This window comes from Bombina bombina, chromosome 7 (genome assembly GCF_027579735.1).
Source record: "Bombina bombina isolate aBomBom1 chromosome 7, aBomBom1.pri, whole genome shotgun sequence".
Lineage (NCBI taxonomy): Eukaryota > Metazoa > Chordata > Amphibia > Anura > Bombinatoridae > Bombina > Bombina bombina.
The window spans coordinates 583,378,771-583,398,054 of NC_069505.1; the positions used below are offsets into that span (position 1 = coordinate 583,378,771).

The 19,284-nt window shown below is 34.4% G+C and overlaps 1 protein-coding gene across 1 annotated transcript in view; it reads left to right on the forward strand.

Annotated features, from left to right (window-relative positions):
* The window catches only part of MUC22 (mucin 22), a 70,453-nt gene that overhangs the window by 29,531 nt on the left and 21,638 nt on the right, over positions 1–19,284 (forward strand). Inside the window, exons 2-3 of the mRNA XM_053689592.1 lie at positions 8,531–8,557; positions 12,753–12,900. Of these exons, the coding sequence (XP_053545567.1) occupies positions 8,531–8,557; positions 12,753–12,900 (175 nt within the window). The remainder of the gene's footprint in view (positions 1–8,530; positions 8,558–12,752; positions 12,901–19,284) is intronic.

Genomic DNA, 19,284 nt, shown 5'->3' on the forward strand with positions numbered 1-19,284 from the left:
TGCTACTGTGTATTACACAGCACTGATGTTTTTTTACAAAGTATAAACAGATACGTGTATTTACGTTATGTGCCACTCCCATCTTCTTGGCAAAGCATGCTAATATATCTTCCACCCTTAATTAGATCATCTTTTGCAAATTGTATTTGTAAAGCTGTACCAAATTTATCCAGAATCTCATATATTAATAATGTGTCACAGTTCATTGTTGACAAACTATTCAAACTAATTGTTTAAAAAGGTCTAAGCAGTGAATTAACATCATGTATGAATGTCAAAGGGTGTCACCTATATTAAGTGACAAATATGGGTTGTCCTACAAATCTAAAACACCACTAAATAAAATCCCCTTGCTGATATAATTTTTATTTTATTGTGTTGCGCATTTGGTTCTTGACTACCTTGTAAACTTTTTGGACTATTATAAGCAAAAGAAGATACTATGGGGACATCAAGGTTCCTTTTATACAGCTTCTTAATACTTTCAACTCTCTTCTTCGATTACACTGGTATGTTCTTGATATAATTTAAATCTATTTGTCAGATTATATATCTTTTAAAATTAATATTACACCTCAGTAAATAGTATGGTGAATGGTTAATTATTTCGTTTTTATAATAATCATATTATTATTAGTATGTTTAAGTTGAATATTATTATTAATTATTTTGTCTTGAATACTATATATATTTATTCATTCCAGTTTTCAAATAAATCAATAATGTAGTTTTTTTAATTAAACCAGTCTGACTTTTAATAGCTATAAATATACTAATCACTACAGATTTTTTTTTCCTTCACTAAATCAAAGGAAAAATAATTTTGAGGAAGACGTAAGCTCTTTGGGGGCAGGATATTTTTTGCCTGTTTTATATAAATAGCTGTGTATTTTAAATAAATAATACTATGACTCCTATTAAAATCAAGGCTTCTACAACTTGTAATACTAATAATAATAATACATATATCAATCTAATCAATAAACTTAACAAAAATATATATTTTTAAAAAATAATGTGTTACAAAAAAAAATACATTTAAAACAAATACTATTTTCTCTTGAATGAAGCCAGTATAATGATTTACAATGGCTATGGAATTTTGTAATTAGATTCTTTAAGTTATAAAATAGCTAAAATGTTTAATTAAAACTGCAATTGTGTAATGTTGTATGCATTAAAATGAACTTTAAAACAAAATTAACATACATGTCTAAAGCTAAATTGTTAGTTAGTTGAACAACAAAATTTCTCCTGATAAACAGCGATTTTTGATTTAACACCTGCTAGATTTAAAAATACATTTAAATATTACAATTTACATATAACAGGAAAGTGTTGTTTTCATCTACAACAAATATGGCATTAATGTATTTTAAAAAGATGTTAATTTTCTTAAAAAATGTGTATTTATAGTCAATGTATACATTAAAGAAAATGCATTAATTATTTAGTTGTAAGCATCACAATTAAATTAATAACTGCAACTTGATATCTTTCCAATAATATAATAGTGCTATACGCAAATAAATGTCCTCTTATAATTAAAAAATAAGAATATTTTATTCAAACTAAATATACAATATTTCCACATAAACAACAACTTTTATAATGAAATTAAATAAAAATAAAGAGGTGTGACTAATATAAATCTATATATTTTTTTTAAAAAGTGCCTCAAATTAAATTACAAAAAAAAAACACCAGAAAAAACCCTGTGATAATATTCATTTAATTGTTTAATGTAAAGTTTATGTGCTATTAGATTGACACCGATATAGATCTAGATTACAAGTGGAGCGCTAATACAAATTTGCCCATTTACGAGCACTCAATAAATAACCAGACATTAAAAGTGCCCCAAATGCACCCAAAATAATGGTCTTTTATTTTTTTATGGAAAACTTTTCATAAACTTTTCATAAAAAAACTACGGCACAAGGCAGTTTTTAGGGGTTAAAAGGGGGAGGTGTGTGGTGTTAAAAAAACAACTTTGTTAATATACACATATTTACACATATATATATATATTCATATATATATTTACTGCCCATCGATGTGCAACTTATCCCCTTCGCTGCATTGGAGCCTATGGTGGCACCATCTGTTGAGCTATTGCGGGCCACTTCAGTTGCCAGAGCACAATTGTGTGCACTGGTATAATGAGTGCAGCACAAATATTGTACTCGTAATCTGGCCCATAGTAATTTATTTCTTATTGAGCTCTACTATTTTAATTCTAAAATCTGATTAAACGTTAAATTATGGGTATTATCACCTATGTTAAAAGGGTAATCCACAGTGTAAAATATACATCACACTGCATTTATTGCACAAGACACTGTAGACCACAATCTTCTACAATAAGTTATTAGTGATATTTTAAAGCTAATATTTTGCACTCAAATAAGTTTAAATGTATGTTGGTTGCTGTTCTTCCTAGTTCAGAAAATCTATACAAATCATATATAAAAATATATTGCTAAACGTTTTGAGCCCTATTAAAGAGTTTCTAAGTTATACCCAGAGGACATCAGCTCTATAAATATTATAAAATATCTCTCTATCTATCTATCTATCTATCTATCTATCTATCTATCTTTCTATCTATCAATAATCTATCTATCTACCCCCCCCCCCCCTCTCTCTCTCTCTCTCTCTCTCTCTCTCTCTCTCTCTCTCTCTCTCTCTCTCTCCTCTCTATATATATATATATATATATATATATATATATATATATATACATATATATATATATATCTTTATCTATCTATCTATTTATCATCTATCTATTGTTAAATTAATAGTCAATACATTTTTTAAACAGATCATTTAAATTCAAGATGGCAAAATGCCAAATACAGAAAGTGAGTCCATAAAGTAAATAGTTTTGTTTATATTTATATACAATATTAGTTAGTGTACTGATTAGAAATGATCAGGACAGCCCACACTAAAGAAAACCACAAAATGAAATAAAAACAAAAAATGAGACCACCTTGCATCAGTGAGACACTAGAGTGAGACAAGATTCCCAAGGCACACTTTAATGATTCAGTTAGAGCAGCAATTTTAAACAACTTTACCATTTTCTTATATTAAAATGTGAACAGTCTTTTTATATTTACACTTTTTGAGTCACCAGCTCCCATTGAGCATGTGCAGGAATTCACAGATTATATGTATATGCCTTTCTGATTGGCTGATGGCTGTCACATGATACAGGGGGCGTGGAAATAGCCTTAACTTTGAAATTTGCCAGAATAAAAACTACAACTTATTTGAAGTTCAGACTAAGTGCTATTGCATTGTCTTTTTATAATGCATGTCTTGCTTATGACAATCAACTGTATTTACTGGTCCAAAAACAGACATGCAACTATTCTACACTTACAAATATTTATATTAACTTTTTTCAGTGCTCTGAAGTGTTTTTCTGATGTTGTTATGGTTGTAATTTTTTTATTCTTTTATTGAGGTTTTTATAAATGACAACGTACAAAACATATCCATTCACAATGACAATTAGCATACAGATCGTTCTCTGGCTAAAGTATTACAGTTTAGAATATACGGCTTAATAACAAGATCTGAATTACAATAAACAAGGTAATAATTGTATATATGGAATATTCAGTATTAAACTCCTTCCAGATTGATAGAGAATATTTACTAGTTTTAGGGAGAGCAATATTAAAGTTTTTATTTACACACAAACTGTTTAGCCTAAGATATCCTAGATGCAATATATCTCTTAAAACCAGTGACCGGCTTGGACAAATAAAATGAAACCTTATTTTTCATATAGATTCTAAATTTAAGGCAACTAAGTTGATCACTCTTGGACCTTTTGAAGCGTTAAAGGAGTGTCAAATGGTAGTTAATAAGGGGTCACTCGTCTCATTAAAATATTTTAAAATATAAGGATTTAGCTGACTGATATACTAAGAAATGGTATTTAAAGTGGATTAACAACTTATATCATAAATGGATAATACAACTGGTGAAAAAAAGACTCTATATTATTATAAAACCAGAGTAGTGTGTATTTTATGGGGAAAGTGGATATTGGGCGCTATTTAGAGATCTTTAGGATTAGTATATTTGCGAGTGTAGCTAATATCTGGACACGAACAGTTAAGCCACCATTGCTGAAAGTAAAGATCTATAGCCAACTCTAAAAATAAGTAGTAATAGGTCTTCAGTAGGTTACAATTAGAAGATCATCAAAAACCACAAAGAGTACTAATCTGCGTAACAATGAAGATATGCCTAAAACATAAACCAATCTTATTTAGAAAAAAGTCAATGGAAGCATCACCAAAAAAAAATTATTAGGCTAGACTGTGTTTGACTATGGGAGTGAATTCTTATGAGGGACTAAATTTCAATAATTATAGTGGGACAAGAGTTATGGAGTCAACTCTATTGGTTAACGTTCCTCTTGGGTAAGTATGATTAAGAGTCCATGATGCATTGCAACTATAAGCATTTTTCAGATATATACTGAGTGAGATAGTGCATGTTCTTATGCTCTCAAACCTCCTAAACATATGTGTTAACAGTGTCAACTTATTTAGTGATAGCACTAGTGTTTTTCATGTATCTGTTGGGTGACATAGTGCCCGCTTTCAGACCTCTCAGTTAGTACAGGTGGATTGTTCCTATATGGGTCTAAATATAAAAAAGAGTATAGCTAAACACATCAAATTATAGGCTAATTAGGTTTCTCCAGTATATAATGACCCCTAAACATAAAATGTGTTAACAGTGTCAACTTATATAGTAACAGGACTAGCAATTGTTATGTGTCTGCTGAGTGATATAGTGAATACTCTCAACCCTCTTAGTTAGCATAGGTGGGTTACTCCTATATAAGTCTGAGTATAGATGAGAATATTTTTAGAACACTTAATATTAAAGTCCAATTAGCTTTCTTAATTATTAAAAGATCCCTAAATATATAATGTGTTAACAGTGTCAACTCATTTAGTAACATCACTAGCATTTTACATGTAACTTCTGGGTGACATGATAGTGCATGCTCTCAGACCTCTTAGTACAGGTAGCATGCTCTTATATAGATCTAAATGTAAAGAAAAATATTGCTAAACACACAAAACTATAAGCTAATTAGCTTTCTCAAGGTATCAACAGACCCCAAACACACACACACATATATATATATATATATATATATATATATATATATATATATATATATATATATATATATATATATATATATATATATATATATATATATATATATATATATATATATATATATATATATATAATAAATGAATATTGTTAATTAATATAGTAACTTGCTATATAGAACACTTGTGGAATTATTAGGGTAGCTTACTATAGTACAAACATAGACCAACACCAGTAGTGCACGTTAATCAAAGAAAGTAAGTTACTAGCCCACACCAGCATGGTGGATATTTTGGGCCAGTACCGATCTTCTTCTTTTCTTGGGGAAAGATGCATAGGTATGTACTTGCCGCCATATGAGAGAGTCCTGCATTGCTTCAGTGTAACTGAGCTTATAGCCTCACATTGTAAGTGTTAAGAGTTGATGTGAACCGCCTCTGGTAAAAGACCAAAAGTTCTCACGAGCTGCGTAGTAGTAGTTTTCCAAATTTGAACGCTATCTTGTAGACCCATGGATAAGTGGTCAGAAGTGAGTCCCAATGTACAGTAGGGGAGAAGCTCACCCTCTGATCCCTGATGCAAACACCGCTTTCACTCTTTTGAGGAGTTAGGTTAGTAGAATCTCTCCTTTGTGCTGTGTTCTGGAGGAGTGTGCGTAATATCTTCTGTAGACTCTGTCTTCGCTCCCAAAAATGATAATCTAGAAAAGACTGCATGTGGTGCTCCAATGCATCCAGAGCCACCATGTTGACACAATCAGTAGTCCTTTCAGCGCTTTAGTTAAATTTCAACGTATAATTCCCCGGAGTCCTAATCAAACAAACACTTTCCTTCTGTGTGTTGATAGCAGCGTTATTTTGCTGCTCGGTAACCTGGTTGCCAAGGGGGGTGTTTTATGCAGCAGCCTCAGCTCCACAGCCTGTAAACCACACATATAAGATACCTGCAACGTGTTACTTGTAAGAATAAAACTTATCACTAAAATGGCGGTTCTTCATAAAGCATCTAAGCGTGTCTTTAACACTTCCTGAGGTCTACACATATGCCAGTGCAGTGTGTATGGATCCAAATCAGACCAAGACAAGTTTTTCAGGTAAATAAATGGTGAACGTATACAGTCTCTAACACTGCGTGGCCACTAACCATGTAGCTTCGCTGAAGAGCATAGGCCGGTTACATGATCTTGAAGCAAGTTTCTTGACTCCAACAATATTGAATAAAAATGATCAAATTGTGGGTATTCCAACCCATAAATTAAGCGTGAATATGTGGATTAAATCCTAGTATTAAATCTTTGAATCAGGAGCTCCAAGAAACAAGTCACTTCAGCTATTGGCTCCCCCCCCCCCCCCATTGTAATTGTTTTAACTGTTTAACAAAAGGTTCTTGTCTCTTGTGTCAGATTTCATGAATTTGGTGCTCAATGCAAATATAGATGTTAATGTCAGGAACTGCCACTAATAATATACTTGGAAGGATTTTAGCCCCCAGTGAATTTAGAAATGCCAAGAAGAGTTGGAAACAGCAATATCTGATGGGGAATTAACTTTTTTTGTGTTTTATGTGATTAGCTTGCAAGTATAGCACTGAAAATAAATAATTTAGATCTTATCAAACAAGGGTAGAATTTAAATTTAAAGAAGCAATGCAATGTACTGCCAAGGGAGTTATATATTTAAAGGCACAGTCTACTTAAGAAAAAATATTGTTTAGAACAAAATAATCAATGTATTACTCATTCCCCAGTTTTGCATAACCAACAGAGTTATATTAATATACTTTTTACCTCTGCAATTACCTTGTATATAAGCCTTTGCAGACTTCACCCTTATCTCAGTTCTTTTGACAGACTTGCATTTTAGCCATGCAGTGCTGACTCATAAATAACTCCACAGGAGTGAGCACAATGTTATCTATATGGAACACATGAACTACCACCGTTTAATTGTGAAAAACTTTCGAAATGCACTGAGATAAGAGGCAACATCCAACGGCTTAGAAATCAGTTTATGAGCCTACCTAGTTTTAGCTTTCATTAAAGGGACACTGAACCCAACTTTTTCTTTTGTGATTCAGATAGAGCATGCAATTTTAAGCAACTTTCTAATTTACTCCTATTATCAAATTTTCTTCATTCTCTTGGTATGTTTATTTGAAAAGCAAGAATGTAAGTTTAGATGCCGGACCATTTTTGGTGAACAACCTGGATTGGCCTTGCTGATTGGACAGCACCAATAAACAAGTGCTGTCCATGGTCCTAAACCAAAATTTTGCTGGCTCCTTAGCTTAGATGCCTTCTTTTTCAAATAAAGATAGCAAGAGAACGAATAAAAATGGATAATAGGAGTAAATTAGAAAGTTGCTTAAAATTGCATGTTCTATCTGAATCATGAAAGAAAAAAATTGGGTTTAGTGTCCCTTTAAATAAATACCAAGATAACTAAGCATATTTTATTTAAAGGTAAATTGGAAAGTTGATTAAAATTGCATGCTCTATCATGAACATTTAATTTGAACTTTTCTGTCCCTTTAATATTTAAGGGAGCAATTAGATTCCTAAGAGAGAGACAGAGAACATATATGTAGCACCAAAAAAGGGATTTTGGACACATGATTATATAAATGATTCAGGGAAATATATAATAATAGGCTCAGTGATTTTAAGTTCTGGCAAGGGGTATGCAAGCTAAATCCATATTTGAGGGGAGGCAGCTTTAAAGAGAAGTTATTGTATAAATAGGTGGCATTTATATACAAACAGAAATCTTTAAACCTAGAGGACTAAATTCAGGATTGAAAGTAGGCTTTTTTTTCCAATTTATAATGTTATTGAAATAGATAAATCCAAAAAGATTTATTTTAAAAATATTGTGATTTTTATGGATTGGAATTTGATTGGTGAAGGATTCTAATGATAATAATCTGTTAAGTAACCAAGAGTAGAATAAAAATAAAAACGTATAAATTCTAATTATCAGGACAGGTTTGTCTAGTACTCGGTTTTGACTTAATATAGCTTACACCTGTAGATTATTAAAGCTGTCTAAGCTAGTGCTGGGTATTTATTTAATATAGGGTGAACTGTTGGCTGTTTATGGACATAATTTGGTTTGTATTCGGTTTTTATTTAATGTAAAGTGACTTTACGACAGCAGATTATCAGGAAAGGTTTAGACATGGATGGATTTCTTTCTAAACTAGTGTGAGCTGATTAATGCAGATTAAAAATGTAGATGTTGCTGGGTGGGTCTATATAATATAGTGTGACCCTTGTTATAGAAACTTAACCAATGCTGAGTCTTTGCCAAATGTTTCCTCCTGATAGTACAACAAACATTCTTACATTATACTTTTTTTGTCATTATAGGTGCACAGAGCTCAACTTTGACTGCAGGTAAGATCTGTCATAAACCATAGCTCTCTATTTTTATTCTCTGAAACCAATTTAACAAAAAGCAAGCAGATAACCTGTCTGTCCTCTCTCAAGGTTTGCATACATACTCTTCTGTTATATTTGGCATATATTTATTTATTTTTACCACCTGTTCCTACTAACTACTAACAACATTATAAAAATTGACACAGTGTAGATCAGACATCCTCAGCTGGCTGAGCATCATGGGAAGTGTAGTTCCAAAACCTCTGGTGGGCCAAGTTTAAGGATGTCTGGTTGTAGATTATTTCAGAAATCAACATACAGTATACTGACAACCACCCCAATTCCAATGGGGTTCTATCATTTCACTTTATTGCATTTATAGTTTGAATTTAATAAATTTAAGTTAGAAAACATTTCTGGTCCAGATTAAACAGGACCATTTTAATTAATTAAAGTAAATGCTGTATTAGTGTTTAAATGATATTTTATCATCTGGATAATATATTTTTGTGCTGCTAATGCTCTATGTATTTGTTAGCTTGGTTTTTAGATATTTAATATAATTATCTGTCAGAGGACCAAAGGATTATGAAAGATTTTTTTTGTGCTTAAATTGAAAATAAAGATATATTTAAAATATTAAATAATTTTGATGAACAGGAAGGACTAAACTGCACATATTTGTATTAAATGAAAATCAGTGCTTTCTGTATGAGAGTTTAATTATTTTTAAACATTATAGATTACTGACTAGAACCAGAAAGATGGAGTCAGTGATTCCCTAAGGCAAAATGTGTGCAAATAAGCAAAAGAGATAGGTTGGGATAAGGGTTAAACTGGGATTGCCAATGGGAGGAGCTGAACAGGGCATGAAAATGGTTGGAGAGGTTTGGGGCATTTGGCTAGGCAGTTTCTTAAAATCAGTTTAGCGTAAATGGGACATTAAGAGACAGAGATCAGAGGTGGTGAAGTGAGCTTTGGGCTCCTAGATTATTTGATATATTAGTATATTTTATAGCTTGAGCTTCTATAGATACATAAAGTGTAACAAACTTGTTCTTATAGGTACTGCCCCTCCCCCACTCAAGGAAATCTTGTAGGGGGACAATTATGCATAAATCCATTTTTCCTGTAATTCCCCTCTGAATTTAGAGCATTTCAGTTCCTGTTAGAAATGGAGGTACAGGACACTGTTATATTACACACAGTCACTGGCTGCACACTTTAGTGACCAATTTATAACTGTCCCTAATTGGCCACAGCAGAGAAGGTAGCCTAAGTTACAACATGGCAGCTCCCATTTATTTATAGACACTTTGGGCCAGATTACTAGTGCCGTGTTAACATTTACGCACAAGCGATAAGGGGTTTATCGCAGCTGTTTACGCACAGCGGGTTTTTTGCTCGTATCACAAGTTGAAAGTAAACACAATCCCTTGAGTGAAATTGCGATTTATGCTAGAATGATACCGCGTCCTGAGAGCTCTGGTTAACTGTTTCGCGAAACAAAAAAGTGTCGGAAAGCACATCAAAAATACATTACAAAGTACACTCTTAATAACACCATATAATAAAAAATATTCAACAAAAAATTGCACACAAAAATTATAAGGGCTCAAAGATATGAGGTCTCAAGTGTTAGAAAAAAAAGGCAGGCAAAGTGCTTTGACATTGATATACATACATATGCATGTCTAAATATGTATATGCATGTATGTATATATGTTTATGTGTGTGTACATATGTATTTATATGTGTATATATGTATTTACAGACATATATACACATATAAACACCTAAATACATATGTAAAAATACAGTATATAGACAGATATATAAGCGCATTGGAGCCCTTTACAGTTAAGTAGATTTAAAGATGTAAAAATATATATATATATGCAATATTCATATTTAATAAAGTGTTATACTGTGTATTTACTGTAAATATTCCATATTCCAATGTTCTGCACATAGCAGAATATGTTGTATGTATTTATAAATATATATTCTTATTCATATATCTGTATATATATATAGCAATATATAATCATCTATGTATATAAAGGTATCATTTTATATTTGTACAAAAAACATCAGATATATGTGGAAATATGTACTGTTATGAATAATTAAAACATACTCCTCTATGTGAAGAACATTGGAATATGAAATTCATATTTTCATGTCGAGTTAGCGCACTTGAGAATGTGGGATCCTGTTTGCGCGCTAGTAGGGTGTTAGCTTTTTTCCACTTTTTTGCTCCTTTGACTTGTGTGGGGGAATAGGTTATTGAGTACATGATATTCTAAGTTTGACTTTTTACGCACGTCGTGTTAGTGCGCAAGTGAAAACAGTTTATTTCAACTCATAATATAAGTGGAACCTGACAACCTCAAAAAGCGATCCACTTGTAATCTAGCACTAAAACTTTACACTTATTTTGTCAATATTTAAACAGCTAATGAAACTATAAAAATACATCTACATGTTATTCTCGGATTAATCTTTTCTTAGAATGCATCATTCTATCTTGCACTTATTTAGGGCTAGATTTAGAGTGGAGCATTATATACGGCTCCCGCTCAACCGTTAACTGCACTAGAAGTAAGCTTTTTGCACTTGTTGGAATGCGCTTATATTGTTAGTTGAAAGTAAATTGCTTTCTCTCGTGCCTTTACCCGACAAGCACAAAAAGCCGAACTTTAAATATCGTGTCCACATTCACGTTCCCTCATAGGGCCCAAGGGAGCAAAAAAGTGGGAAAAACACCCAACTTGCATGCAAACCTGATCGCATACTCTACATGCTCATATTTTACATTCCAATGTTCTTCGCAAAGAAGAATATGTTCTATTTTTTCATAAATACATATATATATATATATATATATACACTTTATTATATATAGGTATAGATATATACAGATATATATGGGAATATCTATTCGGTGGCAATGAGTACTGAGTCTATGTTATGTAGTCTGGCATATTCTGTTAATGTGATCGTGTTGTCCCTTTCTTCATGGTGTGGTACGAAGCCGCTTGGTCCATGTGTATTATGTCATTTAATACAGTGTCTACGCGGTTGGCTAAAATCTTGCTGAGTATTTTTATGTCGGTATTTAAAAGGGAAATAGGTCTGTAACTACCAGGTTCATCTAATGGTTTGTTGGGTTTTGGGATCACTGTGATATGTGCTTCTAACATGTCTACTGACAAGGGTGAATCATTGTCCAGGGCTCAAAACAATGTTAAAAAGTGTGGGGCTAATATATCTTTAAAGGTTTTATAATAGAGGTTAGTGTAATCGTCAGGTCCGGGACTTTTGCCTGTGGGAAGGTTTAAGATGTGTTGAGGATTTTTGCCAAGGTTATTAGTTCATCCATCTTTTTAGATTTATCAGGTGTTATTTTGTTCAGGTCTGCTTCCTCTATGTACCAGCGCATATTTGTTATGTGATTTATGGGGGTGTCTGACAGAATATTGTATAATTTTTTTATTGAATTCACTAAAATGGTTAGCTATGCCTCTACTGTTTTGAATATATGTGTTATTGTTGGCTCTCAGTCTGTGGATATGGGTCGAAGCCATCTTGGCTTTCAGGGCTCTGGCTAGGTATGGGCCAACTGTGTTATCCTCATCAAAGTATGTTTTTTCTGAGTATTATCTCTGTGCTTCCTTAAGTAAAATGGAATTTAGTTCTCTTCTGGTAGTTGTGATAAATGTCTGGACTGTAGCGTCCGTTGGAGAATTTTTATGACACTATCCTAGACTGTGAAGTTGTGATGTTAGGGTCTGCATTTTGGAATGATATGATTTTTTAAGAAAGGCTTTTTGTTTGATACATTCTCCCCTAATAACCACTTTGTGCACTTCCCAGACTATTCTGGAAGAAGAATCTGGTGTCACATTGAGCTGGAAATACTCATTGATAGTAGTGGTCAGTTTCTGTACTATAAGGGGTTGATGGAGCAAGTAGTTGTCTATTTTCCAGATAAAAATTGAGTTATCGGGGAGTCCGGCCATTCCATCTCTATAGAGATTATAGAATGATCAGACCAAACTGTAGGGCCTATGTCTGTATCTGTAACAAAAAGCAAGCTAGATTGGTCTATGAACAAGTAATCTATTCTAGTATATAATGACCATGGGTGTGAATAGAATGTATAGTTGTGCTGTAATGGGTTTTGGATTCTCCATGCTTCAATTAGGCCTAGTTGTTTAAAGCAGTCAAGTACAGAGTTTGGCAGTCGTAAGCTGGCTCGGGTGTGTAGAGATGAGGTGTCTACCATCGGGTCAATTGCCACATTTAGGTCCCCTCCTAGTATCAGAGTACCTTTTCTGTATTCATGGACTAGGGTGAGTAGTTTCTTAAAGAAGGAGGCCCTATTGGAATTTGGGGCATACACATTGACTAATGTGATTGGTCTATTGTATAATAAGCCTACTATAATTATTATATGTCCCTCTGTATCAGTAGTGGTGGATAAGTGTTGAAAGGGTAAATTATGATGTCCCCACAACATTTTTTGTCACTAGAGTGGAAAAATCCTACTGGGAAGTCTCTGGAGGAAAACTTGGGTTATTTCAATTTGGTGAAGTGGATCTCTTGGACAAAAATGATTGATCCACCTTGTCTGGCAAACCATCTCAGTGCTATGGACCTCTTATTAGGGGAGTTAAGACCCTTGGTATTTTGTGAAATAATGCGTAGTGATCTATTACTCATGATCCTTCAATGTGTAATGTACGGTGATCTGAAGTGTATAGAAGTTCTTACCCAGTAGTTTCGCTGTATTCACCATGTGATAATCCCCAACGCCAGGAGACCAAGTTGGGAAAGAAAGGAGTGGCACATCAATAGGGAGCCCGTAAGGCACATGTTATGCAATATTTTTTTAATAATTTTATTAGATGGTGTTATTATGAGTTTAACTGTACTTCCCAATGTATTTTTGATGTGTTTTGTGATACTTTTTTGTTTTGTGAAACAGTTAACCAGAGCTCTGAGGATGCAGTAATCATTCAACCATAAATCGTGATTGCTAAAGCGATCGTGTTTACTTTAAACTTGTAGTACGAGGGGTAAACCGGATGAGCCCAAAGACCTGCGATAAACCCCTTATTGCTCGAGCATAACTGTTAGCGCTCCACTAGTAAACTGGCCCTTAGTGTTTAATGTCCCTTTAAGTTAAAAGAGGGGGAGGATTGCTTATCAGCCAGCCATACGCAGCATGCTCATTCAGTAGTTGCAGTGTCCCAGGCATCAGCATAGGAACCAGGTAGACAAATACCCCTTAGATTTTATAAAACAGTGGCCTTGGTAACATCCCTCCTCCCTACACTTCCCCCACAGAGCTGTGTGATCTAGCAGTAGGAGAGAAGTCTCTAAAGGTAAGAGACAAAAGTGTACAGCACATTGACAGGGTTCTTAGCTGCAGGAGGGGCACTTACAGTCTTACTGCTAACTTCCATAACACGGATGAGCAGAGCTCTGCACTTTTACTATTTGATGCTACTTTTTTTTAACTTCTTGTCTGGGCTCCCATGTTCTAGGGCAGCACAACTATATCTCATCCAGGATCTATATTGGGGCTGCAAGAGTATAAAAAAGTAACTGTACTCTGCTGCTAACAAACTTTCAGTTTTGACTTCTTGAAGCAGCAGATAACCTTATTGAGGTCCTCTGAGTTTAAGATACAGACATCATTGTAATTGCACTTGGACAGGCGGTATATGTAAAGTTTATTTAGTCCCCTCTTTATGTTTATGTTTGTATATGTATTTATTTATGTGTATCTTTCTGATAATATTTTTATATCTCTACCCTCAACTTTCTATAACTGTTGATAATAACATCATTAACCCAACCCTGCATGCCCGATGCCTTGGGGTCACACTTGACTCAGGTCTTTCTTTCACTCCTCACATCCAGTCTTTGACCAAATTCCATCCGTTTCCTCCTTAATAACATCTCCAGAATTTGACACTTACTCACACAACACACAACTAAGATTTGAATCCACTGTCTCATCATTTCCCACTTTGACTATGGCAAATACATCCTCTCTGGTCTCCCTAGCTGCCTTCTATCTCCTTTACGATCCATAATGAATGCCTCTGCCAGGCTGATCTTCCTTAAACATCTCTCGCCATGTGCTGCACCTCTGCCAATCACTTCACTGGCTTCCTCTGACCTCCAGAATAAAACACAAAATCCTGAATCTGACATTCAAGGCTCTCAATAACACTACTCCAATCTATATCTCAGACCTCGTCTCCAGATACTCTCCCTCCCATCCTATTCACTCTGTTTATGACCTTCTCTCCTTCTCTCTTGTTATCTTGAAGCATCTCCTGCTATGAATTTCTGGATACAGGTCTTGACCTCGATCCATTCAGACTTGAGAGAACAATACAATTTTTGCGAACAAATATAGTGTCGTATCTGAAAACACGCAAATCGGTTTAGACGAGAAAGAGCAAAATGTTGAAAGATAGTCTCCCAAGGCAGTATCTGAGAGTCCAAGTTAAGTAATTGATAGATATCTTTAAGACCTCTATCCTGCCAATCCAGAAACATTTTCTGATCTAGACCCGAGGCGAAAGAGGATTACCCCTGATAGGTAGAAATTTAGAGAATGAGAAATCTTTTAAGAAACTACAAAACTTATGCCATGCGAGTATTATATTTTTACATGAGCTGAGAATAGTGACATTTGAGGGAAGATTATGTAATGGACAATGTAAGAGGGCCTTTAGAGACTAAGGAGCCACAAGATGAAGTTCTATATCATAAGAGGTTACAAGGTTGGATTGGCGATCCAATCAATGGCTAATTTAAGCAAAGTTGCCCAATTGTAAAATCTGATGTTAGGAAGAGCTAGCCCAGCCACAGAATATTTATGTGACAGTCTGATAAGCGATATGCGCAATTTTTTGGATTTCCAGATAAATTTTGAAAACCATAAGGCCAATTTACGTAAATCTTTATTTAATATAAAAAGCGGTAAATTTTGCAACGGGTATAAAATATGTGGAAAGATTATAGTTTTGATAAGATTAATGGACGCTGTAATTGATAAAGGAAAAGCTACCCATAGCTCTAAATCTTCTTTAACCTTTTGAAATAGGGGTATAAAGTTAGCCTGGTACCAATGTTTCGGGTCTTTATGTATTTCAAGACCGAGATATTTAATGGCGTTAACTATACGGAACTTAGTTAAAGGTTGTTTGATATTTTTTTTACCGAGCCACATAAGTTCACTCTTTTCAAAATTAACTTTTTACCCTGCAAAGGAACTAAACTCTTCCAAAGCTTGAACTACCTTGGGAATTGTAATAGCAGTATTCTGTATAAATATTAATATATCTGCATAGAGTAATAACTTTAAACTGTGTATACCAACTGGGATCCCCAATAACACCTCCCTTTGCTTAACTGCCAAAGGCTCTAATGCGATATTGAATGAGAGAGGTGAAAGGGGACATCCCTGTCTTGTACCCCTCTGCAGGATTATTTGGGGAGATAAGGTGCGGTTGATCAAGAGAAATGACATTTTTTTTAACGAATTTAACAAAATTATCTATGAAACCAAAATTTAAAAAGTGTTGTGAAAAGATGGGACCAAGATATGCTTTAACAGCATCCAAAGTAAGGATCGCTATATCTTTAAAGTTACTGTTCTCCTTAAATTGATCGCAATTCCATATATAATCAACCATAGTAGTTAATTTACAAATATGTTTAGAAGGATTCCACGCAGTCATAAAATCAGCCTGGTCCGACTGAATAAGTTTGTCCAGACAGGGAATGAGTCTGGAAGATATAACAGAGGCCAAGATTTTATAGTCAGCATTGAGTACTGAAATGGGTCTGTATGATGCTGGGTCTGCAGGGTTTTTACATTTTTTTTAAATGAATGAGATATTTGCAGCAGAGAAGAAAGCCGAAATTGGATTATCGGAAGAGAAATAATTATTGAAAAGATTCACCAAAATGGGGATTATTTCTTGAGCTAGGCTTTTACAGTATTCTGCAGGAAACCCATCTAGGTCTGCAGCTTTATTCAGTTTGGAAGAATCAATAGCTTTAGCAAACTCTTCAGCCCTGATAGGAGCATTAAGGGACTCTAAGTCCTCTTTCTGTATGCTGGGTAGAGTAATCTTTGACCAGAAATTCTCTTGATTGCTACAATTAACCTGAACCTCAGCATATAATTGTTGATAGTATTTAAAGAAGACATTACATATATTTTCCGTATCTGTATATTGATTATCACCATCCTGGATGACAGAAATAATATTCTTCATTTTCCTAGTCTTAACCAGTCTAGCTAGATTTTTGGCTGAACAGCCATGGAAACTCTTGAAATGTAAATTCATGTTGGTCTCTTCTTCCTGATGCTTTTGCAGTAAAAAGGCATCTCTCTCCTTCCTCATTTCTAAATATTTAAGCCAATTATAAGTCGAACGGTCCCTGAAATAGCTTTTATAGGCATTCTTAATTTGATTACTTAATTGACGTTCCCGGGTCCTTTTCTTCTTATTTAGCACATCCAGATATGCCTTAATTTCACCACGTAGGACGGCTTTTGACGCCTCCCAAAAAATTAAAATTTTTTAGAAATATGAAATATTATGTAAACAATAGTCCTTCCATTTTTGTTTTAACCATAATACAAACCTTGGCTTATTAGAAAGGTAGCGGGGATAGAGAAATTAAGGCCCTTTCACACTAGACCTATCCTGACAATACAATCCTAAAGAGATGATTGCATGATCTGAAATGACAATCTCCCCAATTCCTACCTCTGATTTGCAAATAGACAGGGCTTCAGAGATTAAAAACAAGTCTATCTGAGAAAAGGTTCTGTGTGCTTTAAACTCATAGGAAAAAGACTGCATGTCATGATTTAAACTGCGCCAAATATCCACGACCTGTAATTTCTGACAAAATCTAAAAATTTTTTTTGAACTTCTCTTATTCTCTGGGACATTACTTTGTGAGAACCGATCCAATTCAGAGCAGATAGTCATGTTAAAATCACCCCCCAGTATCAGGTTCTCTTTAATGAAAGGAAACAATTTGACCTTAATATTCTCCCAGAACTCAATCTTAAATTTGTTGGGCCCATAAATTTTACAAAGAATGAATTTAATATTATTTATAAATATTTGTAATATGATGAATCTGGAAGTCGGATCCGCCTCCACATGCAAAATTTTATAATCAAGGGATTTGTTAATTAAAATAGCAATGCCACACTTTCTCCTTTTTGATTCGTTGGCAATTACCTCATCGATCCATTTAGTCTTAAGTTTATCAGTTTCCTGCATTTTGAGATGAGTCTCCTGCAGAAAAGCGATATCGGAGTTAGCTTTAGTCAATGTTTTAATAATCATTTTACGTTTGAAAGGCGAAGATATCCCTCCCACATTCCAAGAGACAATTTTAAAATACATATTCAGTTAAGAACCTATTATCCAGCGGACCCTGCATGGGCCACAACACGAGGAGAGAGAGAGGAAAAAAAAAGGAAAAGGGTAAGGGTAAGGGAAGGAGTAAAAAAAAGATAAAATCCCACAAGAAGGGAAACACGCTATATAGGCAGATTCATCCTGCAAACAATATGGACAAACCTCTCAAAAAAGGTAGCTTAATACCCCTAAGGGTAAATAAGGGTGAACTCAAGGGAACATTATATCAAATCAGCAATCTGAATAGAGATGAGATAAGCAGCAGATATATTATTTATATATATATATATATACACAGGTATACCTCACTTTACAGCGCTTCACTTTACAGCGACTCGCTAATACAGCGCTTTGTGGAGCTGAAGTTGAACCTCCAAGGATTATGAAATAGTGCTGTAATCATTGTGAGTTTGCGAGAAAAGTGACTGGCACCATTTTGTTATGCGCAGTTCACTCTGTTTACAGCTTTACAGTGCAATCTGTGTCTCAGTGTTATAGTCTGACAAATTTTACTACAGTCATTGTCACTATTTTACAAGTACAGTATTTATTGAATACTGTGCTGTGCTAGTGTTAAACTAAACTTAGCCCTATTGCACTCCTAATATTTGTTAGTTCAAACTTGTTTTCAAGTTTTTAAACACACTGGCAAGTGGAAAGAAAGCTAAAACTGCCTTGTTTCACTTTAAGGCGGTTTTCACTTTACAGCGGGGCTCCGGTCCCTAACCCGCTGTATGAGCGGGGTATACCTGTATATATATATCCAGGAATTCCTTTACCTCTCCGACCTCCGAAAAGACCCTTCTAGAACTACTGTGTTCAACAGTTATTTTAGCAGGATAAACCATCCTGACATTTAAACCTTTATTTATAAGTTGAGAACAATAAGGTGCCATAGTCTTTCTTTTCAAAGAGGTTTCGGCGGAGAAGTTCTGAAATAACAGAATCTTACGCCTAGATTTAGAGTTCTGCGTTAGCCGTCAAAAGCAGCGTTAAGGGGTCCTAATGCTGCTTTTTACCGCCCGCTGGTATTTAGAGTTAGTCAGGAAAGGGTCTAACGCTCACTTCCAAGCCGCGACTTTTCCATACCGCAGATCCCCTTACGCCATTTGCGTATCCTATCTTTTCAATGGGATCTTCCTAACGCCGGTATTTAGAGTCTTGGCTGAAGTGAGCGGTAGACCCTCTACCGACAAGACTCCATCCGCAGAAAAAAGTCAGTAGTTAAAAGCTTTCTGGGCTAACGCCGGTTTATAAAGCTCT